Raw genomic sequence first — 16,386 nt, forward strand, 5'->3', positions numbered from 1 at the left:
AAATAGGTAAGTTTGGAAATGTGAATGTATATGGGTTCTTTCAGATTCCACAGAAATGGTACTTCCTTTCTGTACCCATTTATACAATGCTAGGTTCCTATATGATGTTAAACAGGTGCCATTTAGACTATCACTCACCAGTAATGCTGAGTGGGTTAACTCAATGTTCATGTATGTACTACTAACCTTAGATAAAAGGATTACTATTTGGGAGGGCAAGAGTAAAAACTGATCTATACAGCTCAGGTCTTCTTAAGAATGGGTTTCTACTTTCCATTCATTGACTTAAGTTTTACAATGAACTTTGAATTCTTCTCAACAGTTAATGTTACATATTTCCTAACGCCTGTAAGAAATGCTCTAACTGCATTCTTACAGAACTAAAGCACATGTGCATATGTGTGTTTAAGGATACTACATATATATTATATTTATTTATGTATCACATTATCTTTAAACACACACATGCACATGTGCTTTAGTTCTGTAAGAATGCAGTTATATATCTTTATGGTTAACCAATGAAAACCCAGTAGGTGAACAAGGCAGAAAGTAAAGTAAAGATCCATTATACAGCAGAAGCTGGTTTGCAAGTATGCTATGTACTGGGTTCGCAAGAAAAGGTAAAAAGGGATTAGACATGCACTGAATGTGAAAGTGCATTCCAGCTGACACTGTGCAGCACTATAAGCAAAATAGACATCCCAGTAGCATGGTCAATTAGGCCAGTCTTATATTTTTCATTTATAGATAAACTGAATGAAACCAAGATATCTGGTAACAGTTGAGAGGGAGAGAGAGAGAGAGAGAGAGAGAGAGAGAGAGAGAGAGAATATCTGCATTTTTTAAAACAGAAAATGAAGTTATCATTAAAAGCATACTTAAAAATTCCAAAACATTTTTTCACTTATGACTTTCAAAATTCTCAACAAAGGTCCCCATAAAATTCATTATTTTTGAAGTTATTCTATAGAAATTAAACAAAATATAGGAAATACAATACATATATTATTAATAGAAGCTGAAAATAAAAATTATTGAAAGACTAAGATTTTATTTCAGCTCAATAAATTTATTTTCCGTAACTGAAAGAATAAGGATCATACAGACATTCTCTTTCTTTTTTTTTCTTTTGAGGCAGAGTCTTGCTCTGTTGCCCAGTTTGGAGTGCAATAGTGTGATCTCTGCTCACCACAACCTCTGCCTCCTGGGTTCAAGTGATTCTCTTGCCTCAGCCTCCAGAGTAGCTAGGATTACAGGTGCACACCACCACGCCCAGCTAATTTTTTGTATTTTTAATAGAGAAGAGGTTTCACCATGTTGGCCAGGCTGGTTTTGAACTCCTGACCGTGTAATACCCACCTCGGCCTCCCAAAGTGCTGGATTACAGGCCTGAGCCACCACATCCAGCTCATGCAGACATTCTCATGAACAAAATTAAAAAAAAAAATTTCTTCGTCTGAAATGCTAAACAAAGTACACTACTTTATCTACATAAAAAAGAGGCAAAAACGTCAGTATAAAGTTAAGCAAACCTAAAATAAAGTGATAAGCTATGGAATAATTAATAACAAACTATGTATCATATATACTTTATAATATATAACACATGTGATATATAGCATGATATATAATATCATTTTAAAACAAGGTAGTCATCTTCTTTGCAAATACGTCCATAGACCATTAACAAAAATTTATTATGCATTTGGCCAACATAAAACATTTATAAATTCCCAAAGCAGAAATTTAGGCTCTATTCCCTGATCACAATACTATACAACTAAAACCAAAAATACTAAACTTTATCAATATCTGTACCTTGTCAGGTAAGATTCATACAACCCGCAAGTTAATTAGATAGAATGAGGATTTTACAATGAGGCCATCACAGGTCTACAATTACAAAATGAGGCAAAAATGAAAAAAACATGTGTAATACACTACCTGATTTTCTCATTAGCCTCAGAAGTATGTCAAAGAGAAGATAAGTGAAAGCTAGGTTATAGCTACTAGGAGAGGTGTGATTCTGTTATTTACACAAGAATTAGGCTATTTCTGGTTGCAATGGGATGCAAGTCTCTTGATAGCCTGAATATATGGTTATCGGTGACCTAAAATACCTTGTATGTATTTTCTGTGGATACCACGAAGCTGAAGACATCTCACCTCAAACTTAGTAAATTTCCTTTTCTCACTGAGGCTGGTTGCTGCTTGAGAACAGAAAAAGTAGGCTTTTGTGGGTGAGTTCAGGCAGTGAGTCTGAGTGATAATCATGTTCAATACATTCCCCAAGCTGTGCATCCACCTTATTATGTCATCTCTTTGCTATCCTGTTTTATCACTCTTGATTACTGCTTTGAAGATCTTCCTACCCCAGTATTCCATCTAGGCTGGCCTCAAATTATTTCTCTCTCTTCCTTTCACACTACTACTTAGCAAAATTTCTTTTTTCAGACCTGATGATTCCTACTAGACACTGGGAGAGTGGACACTAATTTGTAATTCTTTCTCCTGACTTACCAACCTCATCAGGGGCGTTTTTACTTAGAAATGAGACTCTTGTAAACTCAAGAGAATTTTGAATTTGCTATGCAAGGGTAAGCAAACTACAGGCCGGGACAACATCTAGCCTACTGTCTTTTGAAGGTAAATAACAAACACGCTCATTCATTCACATATTGTTCCAGACTACTCTCAGGCTACAAAGAACAGAACTGAGTAGCTAGGACAGAGAGCACATGACTTATAAAATCTATAGTGCTCTGGCCCTTTCAAGGATGTTTGCCAAATTCTGGCCAACAAGAGTGGCTGGCATTGTTTGATAAATAAATGCATATGAATCACTGAATTTCAGGCAGGAATTTTACCTACTTCCTTGTCCTAAAGCTTTCTCCACAACTCTTACTCTCAATGGCTATGGCTTAGATCTTGAGGCTAGAGGAGACCTAGTCTGTTCCATATCCCTTTCTAAAGACAGGCCAAGAACCACAACTGAGAATAGGAAACAGGCCTGCTTCATATGTCTTCAGCCAATGTTAATTCTCACAAGGAGACTACCATCTGATATGTAGCTGTTTCCAACATCCAAGGTATGCTGTGTCCTATGGGAAAAATAGACCCTGGTCACTTTGGTGTCCTTCAGGAATAAGAAAACTGACTCCTCAGGAGGTTCTCATAAGTCATTTATCAAACGCTGCCCCTCCCTCTTGACTTCACCTGGCTTTCCTTGTTGTAGTATGTATTTCCTTGCCAACTCTATAGATCCAATCCTCACTTGCCATTTGTTTACTTTATTTACTTTGACTGTTGAATGATGCCAAATTCAGATCTCTACTGTCCCTCATTACCAGGTAGCAGCATCACTTTGGGTTGTAATACTGACAGTCACCTTCCCTAGTCTAGTCCTGGCTTAGCCTCAAGTGGAGTTGGATTATAAAGATAGGACCAACTACATAGCTGACACATCCCATATCATTAATAAGATTTTTAATTCTTAGCCTTCCCAGAGTTTACAAGTTATTTAGCATTGTTATCTGCTCACTACTGGGAAAAACAAAAAATAGATGCCAAATGCCTCTTCATCCTATTATTACTTGTTCTCCTACTCAGCTTTATGATGCCACAGGAAGGTAGCAATAATAGCTTCAGGACGTCTATCTGGAGCATAAGAATATAGGTTTTTCTATGATTCAGAAATAGAAGGAGACAAAGATTTATTAAGACTTACTTAGAATATCTGGAGATTTTTACGATAAAAGAAGCATTTAATTATTAATGATAAATGAAGGCAAATTATCATAGTATTACATAAATGCAGCTATGAATAATTACTGATCTTACTATAAAACTGTAGTAGAAAATGTAGAAATTGCAATAAAAATCCTGCATGATAGCTGAATGACAATAGTTGAAAAGGAAAGATGAAGAATTCTTTTTTTTTTTTTTTTTTTTTTTGAGTTAGTATCTCACTGTCACCCAGGATGGAGGATAGTGGCATGATCACAGCTCACTGCAGCCTCAACCTTCTGACCTCAAATGATCCTCCCACTCCAGTGCCTGAGCAGATGGGACTGCAGGTGTGTGCCACCATGCCACGTCTGGCTAATTTTTTTAAAAAAAATTTTATAGTGGGTGTGAGTTGGTTGAAGGCAATGATTTTTTTTTTTTTTTTTTTTAAAGACAAGTGAAAAAAAATTTAAATAATTTTTTTATTTTTTGGTAGCGATAGGATGCTGTGATGTTGCCCAGGCTGGTCTCAAACTCCTGGGTTCAAGTGACCCTCCTGCCTTGGTCTCCCAGAATGTTGGGATTACAGGCAGAAGCCACTGCACCTGGCAAGATAGATTTAACTAAGATATAGATATTCTGAGAAGACCAGAGAGACAGATAAATAGCTGTGTGGGGAAGAAGCTTTCAAATTTATGGGGTAGAGGTTAGATGCTATAAGCATTAGAATTTTCTACAGTAGGCCGGGCGCGGTGGCTCAAGCCTGTAATCCCAGCACTTTGGGAGGCCGAGGCGGGTGGATCATGAGGTCAAGAGATCGAGACCAACCTGGTCAACATCGTGAAACCCTGTCTCTACTAAAAATACAAAAAATTAGCTGGGCATGGCGGCGCGTGCCTGTAATCCCAGCTACTCAGGAGGCTGAGGCAGGAGAATTGCCTGAACCCAGGAGGCGGAGGTTGCGGTGAGCCGAGATTGTGTCATTGCACTCCAGCCTGGGAAACGAGTGAAACTCCATCTCAAAAAAAAAAAAAAAAAAAAAAAATTACAGTAGACTTTTTTTTTTTTTTTTTGAGACGGAGTTTCGCTCTTGTTACCCAGGCTGGAGTGCAATGGCGCGATCTCGGCTCACCGCAACCTCCGCCTCCCGGGTTCAGGCAATTCTCCTGTCTCAGCCTCCTGAGTATTTGGGATTACAGGCATGCGCCACCATGCCCAGCTAATTTTTTGTATTTTTAGTAGAGACGGGGTTTCACCATGTTGATCAGGATGGTCTCGATCTCTTGACCTCGTGATCCACCCGCCTCGGCCTCCCAAAGTGCTGGGATTACAGGCTTGAGCCACCTCGCCCGGCCTACAGTAAACTTTTAATATAAGGAATCAATTAGAAATCACAGCAATAAGTTTCAGTTTATTTTGAGGAAACTTATCACTGACCTAGAAATACTTTACCTTTGTTTCAGCCCTCTAAGGCAGGGGTCGCCAATCACCAGGCCATGGACCAGTACTGGTCTGTAGACTATTAAGAACCTGGCCTGGTGGGGCGCGGTGGCTCACGCCTGTAATCCCAACACTTTGGGAGGCTGGGGCGGGCAGATCACGAGGTCAAGAGATTGAGACCTTCCTAACTAACATGGTGAAACCCCGTCTCTACTAAAAACACACAAATTTAGCTGAGTGTGGTGGCGTGCACCTGTAGTCCCAGCTACTCGGGAGGCTGAGGCAGGAGAACTGCTTGAACCTGGGAGGCGGAGGTTGCAGTGAGCCAAGATCGTGCCACTGCACTCCAGCCTGGCACCTGGCAACAGAGCAAGACTCTGTCTCAAAAAAAAAAAAAAAAAAGAAGAACCTGGCCTAATGGGGCAAGTGGGCATTACCACCTGAGCTCGGCCTCCTGTCAGATCAGCAGCAGCATTAGATTCTCACAAGAGCGCGAACCCTATTGTGAACTGCATATGTGAGGGATATAGGTTGCATGCTCCTTATGAGAATCTAACTAATGCCTGATGATCTGAGGTGAAACAGTTTCATCCTGAAACCATCCCTCCTCACCCTCCTGATGCATGGAAAAACTGTCTTCCATAAAACCAGCTCCTGGTGCCAAAAAGGTTGGGGACTGCTGCTCTAAGGTCTTATTCTAGTCTTCACTTGCCTACTCTGCAGGGTAATCTTTGCATTCCAAGATACTCAGGGCAAGTACCTGGCATGTTTTGGTAGATAAGTAGGTTATATAGCTTTGAAATAAAAAGCTCACAAGCCTTAAATAAAAATGTAAAATGTTCCAAATTAAAGATGTCCAAATTGGGCATCTCTAAAGGTAAAATTAAAATTCTCTCTAATTACATATATAACCCTTGTCCCAACATCAAGCTTAGAATAATGTTTGCAGATATTGAATGAAGAAGACCCTCTCTGAGTAAGAAGACTAAGAAGAAACTGAGATGGGACCTATATAAACTTCTTACATCTCAGACTATAATGCCAGAATATTGCTAAAGGTATTTTCTAAAAATCGTGTTTTAAGTGAAAATCTTTCATGACAAAGCTCATCACTAATTGTCCTATGATTCAGATGTTAAGGACTCAATTACATTTTATATACTCCTAATACAATTAATGAGAAATCATGGGGTATCACAAACCAAGGTATGAGATTTTTACAAAAGCATATTCTAAGAGAGTACTTCTTGAGTATTTTTAAATGAAGCCAAAAACTTGACTTGGAAAACAGCAACAGTTATCTTCTGATTTACTATGCTTCCTTTAGGTATTTTGCAACATATCAATAGGTTAGAAACTTTATGTTTTTGAAGCAACATTTTGAAGTAAGAATAAAAAGTCCCAAAAGGTCCACTGTAGATTTCTGGGTTGTCTGTAGAATGACACAAGATTCTTTAACTCACCTCCAGATGCCTTTGACCTTTCTTTCAACTTTTCTGCAGCCATTTCACCATAGCTGGGAAGTTCTGACATCTTCACTCCAGATCGAGCTTCTGCTATTAGCTGACGAGCTCTCTCTCTCAGCTGCCGACGTCGCTCTTCATCTTGCTGCTAAGATATATTGAACAGTTGCCAAGTCAGTAATTGACAGAAATGCAATTTCATTTTCAATCTGATCATCATGATAGTAACTGGTTTACAGCATGGTGCTTGGCCCACATTATAAATAGGATGCTCTATATCAGTTGGATGTCACACCATTTTTAAAAGACATCCTAGAATCAGATTTTTAAAAACATTTACAAATTATTATATTAAAATGTCCATTAAAAATATAAACTAAAGAATAATTGGTAACACATATTACTGAGAAAATATCAGAAATTATTATTAATAAAAGAATCCAGCTTATAGAAAAAAGTCACAATACTGAGAACAGAATTTCAATTAATATTTTTTAAGTACAAAATTTAACTTGTTATTTTTGAATAAAGGCATAGAGCAGTGGCTAAAAGACATCTTTGATAGCAGAAAATGCTACTATACTATGGTGATCAAATACTATATAGGAAATGGCATATTTAGGGGACTAGAGTAAGAGTAGGCATAGTTTATCAGTACATAATTTTGATTTAAAAACTACCAACAAGAATAATCCAATAGTGATGTGAAATTCTTTTTGGTAACTTCCTCTCTCCCCAAATGCACACTGAGAAGAAAAATTAAAATTTAATGTGGTTTTTGATATTTAAAATAACTAGACAAATAAAAGAGTTGTTGACAACTAAAAAAGGATTATTGGCCTGGCATGGTGGCTCACACTTGTAATCCCAGCACTTTGGGAGGCTGAGGTGGGTGGATCATCAGGTCAAGAGAATGAGACCATCCTGGCAAACATGGTGAAACCCCATCTCTACTAAAAATACCAAAAAATTAGCTGGGCATGGTGGCACACACCGGTAGTCCCAGCTACTCAGGAGGCTGAGGCTTGAACCCGGGAGGCAGAGGTTGCAGTGAGCTGAGATCACACCATTGCACTCCAGCCTGGCGACAGAGTGAGACCTCATCCCCCTCATCCCCCTCCAAAAAAAAGATTTATTCATATTATAAATCACAAACAATCAATGTGAAACTGCTTTGTAAATTGAAAAATATGTAAAATAAGGCATTATTATGACAAAACAAAGACTGAAATAATCTGGCCCCAACACATCTTTAAGGGTTATCTCCTCTTGACATCTCCAAACCTCCATTAAACTTCACATCTACTCATACAGAATTGTTTATATCATGTAGCTTCATGTTCTTGTGGCTCTGAGTGTGTCATTTCTTTTTCTTGGAATGAGCTTCTCTCACCTTATTTAATTCCTACTCATTCTTACAGATTCAGTTTAAATCCACCAAACCTCCCCTGACTATTCCCCCACTACTTCCCTATGAAAAAAGTAATCCTTCCTCTATGTTACTTCAGTACTTTATGTGTGTCTGTTATTATTTTGTTAATTTATATTATAACTTTGTAGGGGTGCCTCCTTCACACTAGAGTTTAACTATATCTGATTTATCTTTGTATCTGTGGTCTTTAGTACATAATTTGTGCTAGATGCTGTAACCATCTGAAGCATGAGAATGTACTATTTACTAGTTAAACTCTCAAAAAAAGTATGATATATAGAGAAAGAGAAAGTAACAACAATAAGGAAGTATAATCAAAATGACGTAAGAATTTAGAAAAGAGAACATTTTTGGCTGAGGGGCAAACAATGCATCATGCCACCATGGATTTCAAGTTGGGTCTGAAAAATGAGTAGCATTTGGAATGGGTAGAGATAAAATTTGGTGGTTAGGTAGGTCAATGTAGGAGATATGAGGAGGTAGGAATGGTACAAAAACATAGAGGCAAAAAAGCATATGAGGGAAAAGAACATAACCTAGTTTTCCTGAACACGGGCAAAAACAGTGATAGATAAGGAGAGAAAAATAAATTTGGGGAGATACTTTAAAGGCCCTTTCCAACAGGGAGAGGTGCTTTAATTTTATTCTAAAGATGCAGGGACCACTGCTGGGTTTTGTTTTTATGCGTATGTCTTTTTTTTTTAAAGTCTAGGGGAATCATCAATCAGAGGTGTATTTGAGAAAGATTATTCAGGCAATGGTGCATCAAATAGACTGACATAGAAGGACTGGCAATAGATTAGTTAGGAGGCTCTTAAAACAAGAGTCCAAGGAAACTGTACTAAGATACAAGACTAAGATGGTAGCAATAGGAACAGAAAGAGACGAGTGTAATGTATTAGAAAAAAAATTGGAGGCACCAATTCTTGATAACAGATTAGATGTGAAGGGAGGGGAAAAAAACTTAGAAATTTTAAATTTAGGCAACTAGTAGAACTGTGATGCTAATAATAGAAATAGAAAAACTAAAAGAAACTATAAGAAGGGAGGGAGAGAAAGTCTGTGCTAAGACATACTGGGTTTGAGAAGCTGGCAGGACATCTGAGTAAAGATGTTAGTAGGTAGTTGAGAAATAAAATGGATACTAGGACGTGAGGTCAGACTATGACTAGAGAGCTGATGAAGTTATAGGAATCCATGAAAGCGCTTGAAGGGGTACCCCAAAGAAAAAGGAGGGACACTGACTAAAACATGGAAAACATCTATCTACATCTAGCTAAGAGGAAAAAAGGACACAGAAAGAGGGAGAAGAGAAGTAGAACACTGAAGTATCCAGAGAATCAAAGTAGAAGAGGCTTCCAAGAAAAAGGAGTAATCAATTGCAGCCAATGCCAATGTTAGAGGTTAATAAGTCTGAAAATTTTTAAAGGGCAATGAAACTTTTTGAGACATTTATGTATTTTAAACCACATTAAATAGTCTGTTGCCGTAAAAAACAAACAAAACAAAACTTGGTGACGTATCATTAGGGACAAGGGTAGAATCCAATGGGTAGAACTCCAGTTCAGGCAATTTTTTTCACAAATTTCTTGAGAAATCAAGTAAGCTGCCAAAACTAATGAAGACAGGTTAACGGGGACGTCCAGTGGACCCAGGGACAAGTTTCAAGCTCCCAGTAGAGAACCTGGGATAATTTCAGTATCAAAAAGAAAAATGACTGCAATGAATTGAATCAATAAGATCACACATGAAACAAGGAAAACTAGAGTCCAATATGATATCCAGAACATAGAAGGATATAAAAACTCATTTATCATTTAAGGCAGCTTTTGAAATAACTTCTAAAATGTAGTAAAGGAAAAGAATAAATTATTTTGTTTTTCCAGTGGGAGATGAATTTTAGAGAAACCAAAGAGTCTCAGTCAATAAGAGAAAAGCTCTACTATATACATATATAGACAGTATCTTGTTCTGCCATCCAGGCTGGAATGCAGTGGTGCAATCATGGCTCACTGCAGCCTTGACCTCCCAGGCTTAAGCAATCCTCCCATCTCAGCCTCCTGAGTAGCTATAACTGCAGGCATGAGCCACCATGCCTGGCTAATTTAAAAAAAAATGTTTCTGTAGAGACAGGGTCTCCCCTGTGTTGCCCATGTGGCAAGCGTACCTGGCCTAGCTCTACTTTATAAGATATCATTTAACAAATGCCCCTAAAGATAGAATTATTTTAAAAAAATCACTTTGCAAATCATAATGAATTATTCTGGCAAGGATCATCAACTGTTATTAAAGCTCTTACGTAAATGTCTGATGGGGAACTGGATAGTCATGCTGCAGCCAACTGTATTTTCCAAAGATGGCCACAACAGTTATCACTCATCCCACATGCTCTCCTGCAATATAACCTTGCCAATCCCTCAATAAGAGGAAGAGTTTAATTCTTCTGAGCCAGCTTTAGTGACTTGTATATAAGTAATAGAACGTGGAAGTGTTGCAGGTGATTTCCAACGCTAGGTCAGAAAAGGCCACACCCCTTCTGCCTAAGCTCTCTGGAAATTCTTGTATTCTGTCCTCTTTCTGGGAACCCAGCAGTAATGTAGTGAGAAGCCCAAGTTACATGTAGGTGCTCCAGTTGACCATTCTGGCCAAATTCAGCCTTCAGTCATTCTGGCCTAGGTCCCAGACATGTGAATGAAGAAGGCTTTTGATGACCTCAGCCTCTAGCCATTTTGAGCCACCCCCTATTGTTAAAGTCTTCCTAGCTGATGTCTTCTTGGACAATGTGGAACAGAGACAAAGCATGCCCACTGTGCCCTGTCTGAAGTCCTGACCCACAGAATTAGTAGAGTATAACAGCAAGACATTTTTTTATATCACTAAGTTTGGGGTGCTCTGTTACACAGCAATAATAACTGGAACATATATATGCTTAAGTAAGACCACATAGATTAATTTTAGTTGCAAGGAGAAAACCTAATTTGTAAAAAGAGAAATAAGAACTAGATTCAGAGATTTGGGAACACGAATCTAGAGGTTGTTCATAGCATCATTAATGTTGGGTCAATCATATGTTACATGTTTTTTGATATGAAGCACATGAAATGCACCCCACCTATAATATTCTACCAAAAATATTTAAAGTGAATCCACTCAACCTTTAGATATAATTTCATGTTTCACAAACACAGGGGATAGATAAGCATGATAAATGACACAGCAAGGAAACAACCAAACAGATCCAGAAGGTAGAATATCCTAGACAACTGACCTGGTCATTTTAATAAGTCAGAGTTAAGAAAACAAACACACACACCAACAACAAATAACCAGCCACCACCAACAACAAAACAGACTTAACCAGATGCAGTGTATAGTCCTATGTTGGATACTGGTTTGGACAAATCAGTTAAAAAGGATATTGCTGAGTCCATTAGACAAATATATGATCCCAGTATTAACAGAGTGGAAACACAACCTGACTGAAAAAACCTTACCCAGCAATAACTTGATTGGGCTATTCTGGCAAAATAAATACATCATAGAAAGAGATTTGGAAGAGTATTTGCAAAGTTGTCTTGGTGAAGATTTCTGGGTATCAAAATTTGCTATTTTTATTTTCTTTTGTCTTAATTTTCTAATTTTATATAATACACATGTACTATTCTTATAATAAAAATTATTTTTAAAAATAATCTCGACTAGTCATGGTGGCACACATCAATAATCTCCACTACTCAGGAGGACTGCTTGGACCCAGGAGTTCGAGACCAGCCTAGGCAATTGGGCTACTCGCAAGACCTTGCCTTAAAAAAGCAAAGTGATGTGATAATATACTTCCTGGAGAATATATTGTGGTAGGAGCAAAAAAATGGAGGTCTAACACTGACTTGAAATTTTATTAGTATCTGGAAAAACAAGCTTATTCATAGGCAAGAAATAGTATACAATAGGCATAGTGAGACTGAAGATGCAAGAATAACAAAAAATCCTCAGTTTACTATCAGTATTTCTTTTTTTCTTTTTAAAATTTGAGACAGGATCTAACTCTATCACCTGGGCTGGAGTGCAATGGTGCAATCATAGCTCACTGCAACCTCGACCTCCCAAGGCTCAGGTGATTCTCCCACCTCAGCCCTGCCTCCACCCCAAGTAGCTGGGACCACAGATGTGTGCCTGGCTAATTTTTGTAATTTTGTAGAGATGAGGTTTTGTCATGTTCCCCGGCTAGTCTCAAACTCGTGGGCTCAAGTGATCCACTCACCTCGGCCTCCCAAAGTGTAGGGATTACAGGTGTTAGCCAGTAATATACCAGTGTTTCTAAACTTGAAAAATATACTAGGAATAAAAGAAAATACAGGATTGATAATGGTGAATTTGATGATGGCTGCTGCTATCTCCTGAGCATTTATGTGCTATGCGCTTTAAGTGCATAATACTTAATTTTCACATCCCTATTTTTACCAGTGAGAATATTTAAGTTTAAGAGTCACAAGGTTCCACAGCTAGAATGGATGTCAGAGCCAGGTGTTCAGCTCATGTCTGTTTCAGTCCAGAGCCTTTGCTCTTAACCACTAAACTATATGACTCCCAAAGTATCAAATTATATGATCAAACGAAGAAAATGGAACTTTTACTAAACTTTCATCTTCCAAACTTATGGAAAGTTAAGAGCACTAATAAAAACCATTATTTAATATGCCTCAGGCAACTAAGTTTAAGTGTATTTCACTGAGTGAATAATAACTTCTTACATAACTGGAATTTGGTGATTCAAACTAAAACCAAGGGTCATTTTTACTGAGTTAAAATGAAATAAATGATTCTACTTTTCTGAATATGAAATGGCAACCTATTTTTTTCTCACAAGCTATCACCTCCTCCACCCCTATAATACTCCCGTCTGCAAATGTTTCTGAGAGCTTACCAAGAGTGCAATTTAAAGCAGGCAATCATTAATAAAACCAACTCTAAATACTAATTAGTGACACTTTATCAATTTCCATGTAAATTGTTTGTTTGTACTTATTTACTCATCATTGTTCTCTATACAATAGAAAAAAATGCAAATGAACAAATCAGAATGTAGCCCTAATGGGACTTTCTGTTTATAACCATTAGCCCAGAGGTGTGCTGTAATTCAATTCTCAAGTAGCAAGATTTAGCCTCATTAACAGACTGCAAGGGCAGGTTACAACTCATAAAAGCCTACAGTAAACAAAGTTTATGGACACAGCACAAAATCTTGAGCCTGATTGACAGAATTCTAGTTCCCTATCAGATTGCCTTAATTTACTTTTCTACTAATGTCCTAACACCACAGAGACAATTTTGCTTGGGCCTGGAGCTCTCCAGTGGGATGGCATATCTGTGTTGTTTGTTTTCTCACCCTTTAACTTCCCCTAAGACAAAAAACCAACTGAGAAAATAAAAGTTAATTGTTAAGGTCATGAAGGAAAAGCTTGTAATTATAGTAATTGATTATGCCACCAATATTAGTTTAATTGATAGCACTAATTTTCAGTTTATCATTACGTAAACAGTCTTCAGGTTTACCATTAAGTAAAACTAGTTCATTTTAATTTTTATATGTAGGCTCCATTAAAAGTTTTTGTAATAATATGGAAAGAACAGATAGCAATAAAATCTGTGTTTTTTTTTTTAACTCAAAATAGCCATATTGTTTATGTATAAGGATAAAATGACCAGAGAGTAGGGAAAATGACTATCTTATTATTTTTGTATAGCATTCAGCACAAACTGCTCAAATACGTACATAAAATTTCTGAAAATGAGTTTGCCTAAACCTAAGTAAAGAAATGTGTTTTTGATATCGGCTTTGACCATTGTACATTCAAAAAAAGACAGTGAATCATAGCTGTAAATAAATCATGTTCACCATGTGTGCTGGAAAAAAGTCCTTTCACTGGGTTGCAGAGGCAAAGCAACTTAGAAGACTGCTGTCACTTAAAAGATAAGTATGCTTTAAACTTCCAATACATAGGAAACCCATATATTCTTCATTTACTTATGTAGTCTAGATAGACATAAATAAATTGAAGTAGTTAGGCTTTCTGTTTCTAAGAATGGGTCTCATGACATTCACCTTTTCCTATACGGCATTATTTAGAGTTAGAGTGAGTTATAAAGGATAATCTAGCTTTTTTAAGATGGATATGTACTCTTTAGAGGGTTTGATAGAAATCGTATTATTGGGAGGTCTCCCTCCGCATGACTATCTTTTTACAATTTGTAACAAATTTTTGAGTAAATACTAGTTCTGTGTCCTGTGTGCTCACACATGTATATGTGTTGTCTCATTTACTCCTCACAACTCTGTGAGATAGCTGCTATCATTACAATTTGATAAAAACTGAATCTCACTTAAATATACTACCCAGTGTCATAAATCTTGTAGACAGCACAGTAAGAATTAAATTCAGTGTCTGTTTGATATCAAAGCACTGGCCCTATCTATTACATAACTGCTATCCAGAGCATTTTTCTGAGACCCTACAGTTATTATGATTGTTTAAAGTCCCAGTTCTTTATATACACTTGAGCTGCATAAATCAGTTTAAATTTCCCTTTATGTCACTGAATACAGACAGATGAAGAGCAACTAATTTGTTTACATTCATTTAAAACTAGTTTCCCAACCTTAAATTAAAAGCCTTTAGAAAAGTGATAAATGTATTTAAGGTTTGCATTTCTCTTTGCTGATATCTTCAGGAAAAGGTAAAAGTCCTGTTACGGTGCAAAAAGAGCCCTATTTCAAGCCAACGGATTTAAAATATTCAAATACAGAAGTTGGATCAGAACTAACCACTTTGGACATAAACTTAAATAATATTTAGCCCTTTCACAGCATGTCTTCAAGTTGCTATTTTCCTTATCATTCTGAAATGGTCTACAATCTGCCATAGATAGATGCACTAGTAAAACTTGACAATTTAAGGACAAACTCTTCAAGAATAAGTAATGTAATTCCTTGTTTCCTTTCCATAAAAATGTATTGGTATGCAATTTTTATATTTCACAGTTCACCGACATCTAGGCAAGCTTTCTTCCACTGCTTCAATGGTGCTACTTTTAATTTTATCCTCCTTAGTCGTAGTAATTAAAGTGATCAGCAGTGGCATCCCAGCGGCTTTGACACAGCTACAACCCCCTAGCAGACTTTTGCTTTTAAGGGGAAGGGGAAGAAAAAGACTGGAGTTTCATTTTACAGAGAACAAGAAAATCAACCTTCTCCAATCCCCAACTTTATTCAATTGTTCTTTCAGCAGCCTTTGGATCTTAAGAATCAAATAAAAATGGCTGCCATGGGGGGTCTTTTTTATACTTGCCGCAAATGTCACTAACTGACATTACTTTAGCCAAAAAATTGATGCCATGGATTTGTGAGGGTGAATTAGAACATGAGAAACTGTCAGTGTAGCTGCTGAGATCATTACCCACCCAAGGATGTCTTTCATAATATTAGATATTTTTAATCAATCTGCTGAAAAATACAGATTGAGAAGTCTTTCTATTTAAGGACTATGCCTACACACATTTTCGTGGAATAAGCTTTAACAAAACCTTAAAAACATATTATTTCAGATAATGCAGTTTGTATCCATACTCTTTGTAAAAATGTTTGTAACATAAAAAAGCACTCTATTTCTACCAAAAAACCCAACATTTCATCTTTTACCTCCCTTAAGAACATCCTGTGCCTACTTGCGTTGTCCTTGGTGTTTCATATGGTCTTAGTAATTGAACTTTAATTAATTGAGCTAAATAAATTTTAGCCTATCAATGTTTTTTTAAAAAAGTTTATTTAGTGCTGCTAATATTTCACAGTGTTCTATTCTCAAAATGGTCCTGAAATTCCTCAATTTTGTAGTAAACTAAAAGAATTTGACTGCCACCCTTTCATCATTAGACAGGAAGCAAGGCTCTGTTATTAGGCATTCAGAATGGACCAAAAAAGAAAAGAAAAGAAAAAAAAGAATTCTCTGTTTGTCCAGAGGCAAGGATTACCAAAGTGTACCTACTCATTTACAATGAAAGATAGAATTAAATAAAAAATAAAATTACAAGATTTTTTTAAAATTAGGTAGGCTAGATATTTTACTGCCAGCTTGATCAGCTCTTGACTGAAATAAATAGGATTTAGGGTGAAACATGAAAACTGTTTAGCAGATCTTTTCAACCTATTTCAAACTTTTCTTATGCTGGTTTGTAATATAAGCAGACATGCTTATAAATGGCCACACCTGCTCATTTCTCTGGGGATGGCCTGATCTCTGCTTCTCTAACAAAGAAAGAAAGAAAAAA

General features: G+C 37.0%; 1 protein-coding gene across 15 annotated transcripts in view; it reads right to left on the minus strand.

Moving 5' to 3' along the window:
• Window positions 1-16,386, minus strand: part of EHBP1 (EH domain binding protein 1) — a 560,843-nt gene that overhangs the window by 61,462 nt on the left and 482,995 nt on the right. For 11 of the 15 annotated variants that reach the window (XM_074399272.1, XM_074399282.1, XM_074399294.1 and 8 more), the window contains one exon: window positions 6,633-6,780. In XM_074399272.1, coding sequence (XP_074255373.1) covers window positions 6,633-6,780 — 148 coding nt within the window. The remainder of the gene's footprint in view (window positions 1-6,632; window positions 6,781-16,386) is intronic. The other 4 variants (XM_074399328.1, XM_074399300.1, XM_074399320.1 and 1 more) reach the window with 1 other exon arrangement.

Source organism: Saimiri boliviensis, chromosome 1, assembly GCF_048565385.1.
Source record: "Saimiri boliviensis isolate mSaiBol1 chromosome 1, mSaiBol1.pri, whole genome shotgun sequence".
In the NCBI taxonomy this organism is placed as follows: domain Eukaryota; kingdom Metazoa; phylum Chordata; class Mammalia; order Primates; family Cebidae; genus Saimiri; species Saimiri boliviensis.